The following is a 2449-nucleotide window of genomic DNA, read 5'->3' as shown; positions in this document are numbered from 1 at the left end:
AGAAGAAAGGAGGGACAGTGAGGAAGAAACACATTTAGAAGCAGAAACAGCTTCTGAAACAAAGGGGAGTATATTGGAACAAGAGGAGTCCACCAAAGAAGATCCATCTTCTCTTTATCGGAAGAAAAATCCTTATTGCCCCCAACTAAAGATGCCTCAGAATCCTCATTACCCCTGCCTGAAGATTCCACAAAATCCTTATTGCCGATGACTCAAGATGCTGTAGAATCCTCATTGCCCGTGAGTCAGACTCTAAACTTAAGAGATACAGCTGATGATCCGACCAACACCAGGCCCCAAGATGGACCACAAGACCTCTCTTTTAAAAGCATGAAAGTTTCAGGAATATTACAACTGATAGAATTGCCAGAGGGGCTACATAGCTTGAGAATTGAAGGTTGTGATGCTCTTGAGGAAATACCTGAAGGGATAATGGCCGGCTTGAACCAGCTCCAACATTTGTATATCATTAATTGCTGCTCTCTCAATTCCCTTCCTGAAGACCACCCACCCACTGCCTTGAAAAAACTTTATGTCCAGAACTGCAAGAAATTAGAGATTTTCTCCCCTACAAAGAGGACACGCCAGTATGCATTTCTTGAACATTTGTGCATAGGGAGTAGTGATTCCCTGATATCCCTCCCATTAGATTTTTTTCCAAAGCTTAGAAGTCTTTCTATCTGGGATTGTGCAAATCTGCAATCCCTTTCAATGCCTGTGGAAATTCAGAAAGATCTCACTTCTCTTGAGGCTTTGGAGATCAGGGATTGTCCTAAGTTGGAATATTTTCTAAAGGGAGGATTGTCTGCCCCCAACCTTATGTCCATTTGGTTATCCAATTGCAAGAATCTCAAGGAACTTCCTGATCGGTTGGACACCCTCATAAACTCTCTCCGATCATTGTTTATAAATAATTGCCCAGAACTTGTATCAGTTCCAAGATTACCTTCCACCCTAAGTTTACTCAGTATCACGTTCTGCTACAAACTTGAGCTTGTGATGGATTGGGGTTGCATAGTCTTTGGAATCTTAGTCGGTTGGAGATTGAAGGTGGATGTAAAAACGTGGAGTCATTTCCAGGGAAAGGGTTACTGCCCATCAATCTCAATTCTCTATGCATCAGTGGACTTATGAATCTCAAATATCTGAAATGTGAGGAGCTTCAACACCTTACTGCTCTCAAAACACTGGAGATTAGCTGCTGTAACAAAATCCAGCCCTTCCCAGAAGAGGATCTTCCATCCTCCCTGTCTTTGCTCTGCATCAAGGAGTGCTCTTTGCTGAAACCAAAACTCCTAAAAAAAAGGAAAATGTTCGACTAGGATAGCTCGTATTTCATGCATAGTAACTGATAAGGAAGTAATCTAACGAGCAAGTCTATACGAGCTTGAAGCAATGAAAATGCAATTTCAGCAAGGTACATTTTCTACGCATAAACGAATAACAGTTTAAGCTGCTAGATCTCAATTCATTTGACTGAAACACACTGAATCAATTATTGCACTAACTAGTAATCTTTTCTAACCATCTAGCAGTAACTAATATTCTGCAGTCAATCACGCATTCACTTCCTACTTCATTTTTTTGTTGCGTATTTTTTGCGTTTGATTCATGATCAATAAAAGTAACATATGAATCTTTTTTTAGGCTTCCAACTCCAACTATCTGAACAAATTGGAGCAATTAATCTTCGGAGGATTCTGTGGCTTCAGCTCACAGCAATCTTCTTACATGGGAGTTGTACAGTTAGAAGAAGGATCTTAAAAGACTGTGGAGTATACGTGTTTGTAAGTTGGATGTGACTCGAGAGTATGTTTATGTATTGAGATTCATCAAAAAAAAAAAAAAAATGTTTATGTATTGAGAGTGTGGTTGATATTGTTTGCATTAAGATCTTAGTATTCTTTTTTTTTTTTTTTTTTGTTGGCTTGATTTTGGATTGGGTTCAGATTTAAAAAAAACAAAAACAAAAGAGCAAAAACAAAAACTAACTAAATCTAAAAGAATTTGAGTTGGGTGTAATGAGATATAAGTTGATTTGAGTTTATGAGGATTTGTAAGAATGTTCTATATAAATCAGTAAGAGTACTTGTAATTCATATCTTCATAGTAAATTTTGGTTGGCGCTCTAGTAGATATAGGTTTGTAAATTTGTAATTGGCCGAACCACTAAAATTTTTGTTGTGTCGCATTGTTTATGCTGTGTTTTTCCGCTAATCTGCAACTCCTAAAATATTGGAGCAACAGGCCACAACAAATTGGTAGTAAAACATAGTGTTTTTGACAACAAACCAAAGTCATTTTACCCGTATCCTTGAATGCTATTGCGGCTGACAAAAGTAGTCTCTTATTGCATCTGGTGACTCACGAGTCATGACCAAGAAACTCTGAAATCTCAACCAACTTGACTTGCATATCTACATTTAAAAGTGTGCTACATTGTTAGCAT

At 38.0% G+C, this 2449-nt stretch overlaps 1 protein-coding gene across 1 annotated transcript; it reads left to right on the top strand.

Annotated features, from left to right (window-relative positions):
* Window positions 1–207: 207 nt before the first annotated feature.
* Window positions 208–1134, top strand: LOC112009432 (putative disease resistance protein At3g14460). The gene has a single exon (XM_024041768.2). The coding sequence runs from the start codon at window positions 208–210 to the stop codon at window positions 1132–1134; it is 927 nt and encodes a 308-aa protein (XP_023897536.2).
* The last annotated feature ends 1315 nt before the right edge of the window (window positions 1135–2449 follow it).

This window comes from Quercus suber, unplaced genomic scaffold, assembly GCF_002906115.3.
Source record: "Quercus suber isolate HL8 unplaced genomic scaffold, Cork oak 2.0 scaffold_1214, whole genome shotgun sequence".
Classification (NCBI taxonomy): Eukaryota; Viridiplantae; Streptophyta; class Magnoliopsida; order Fagales; family Fagaceae; genus Quercus; species Quercus suber.
The sequence above is the reverse complement of the archived record's forward strand: the minus strand, read 5'-3'. Positions and strand labels throughout refer to the sequence as shown.

Coding starts and splice junctions, on each gene's coding strand:
- LOC112009432 (XM_024041768.2), top strand. CDS start 208: ATGACTCAAGATGCTGTAGAATCCTCATTGCCCGTGAGTCAGACTCTA.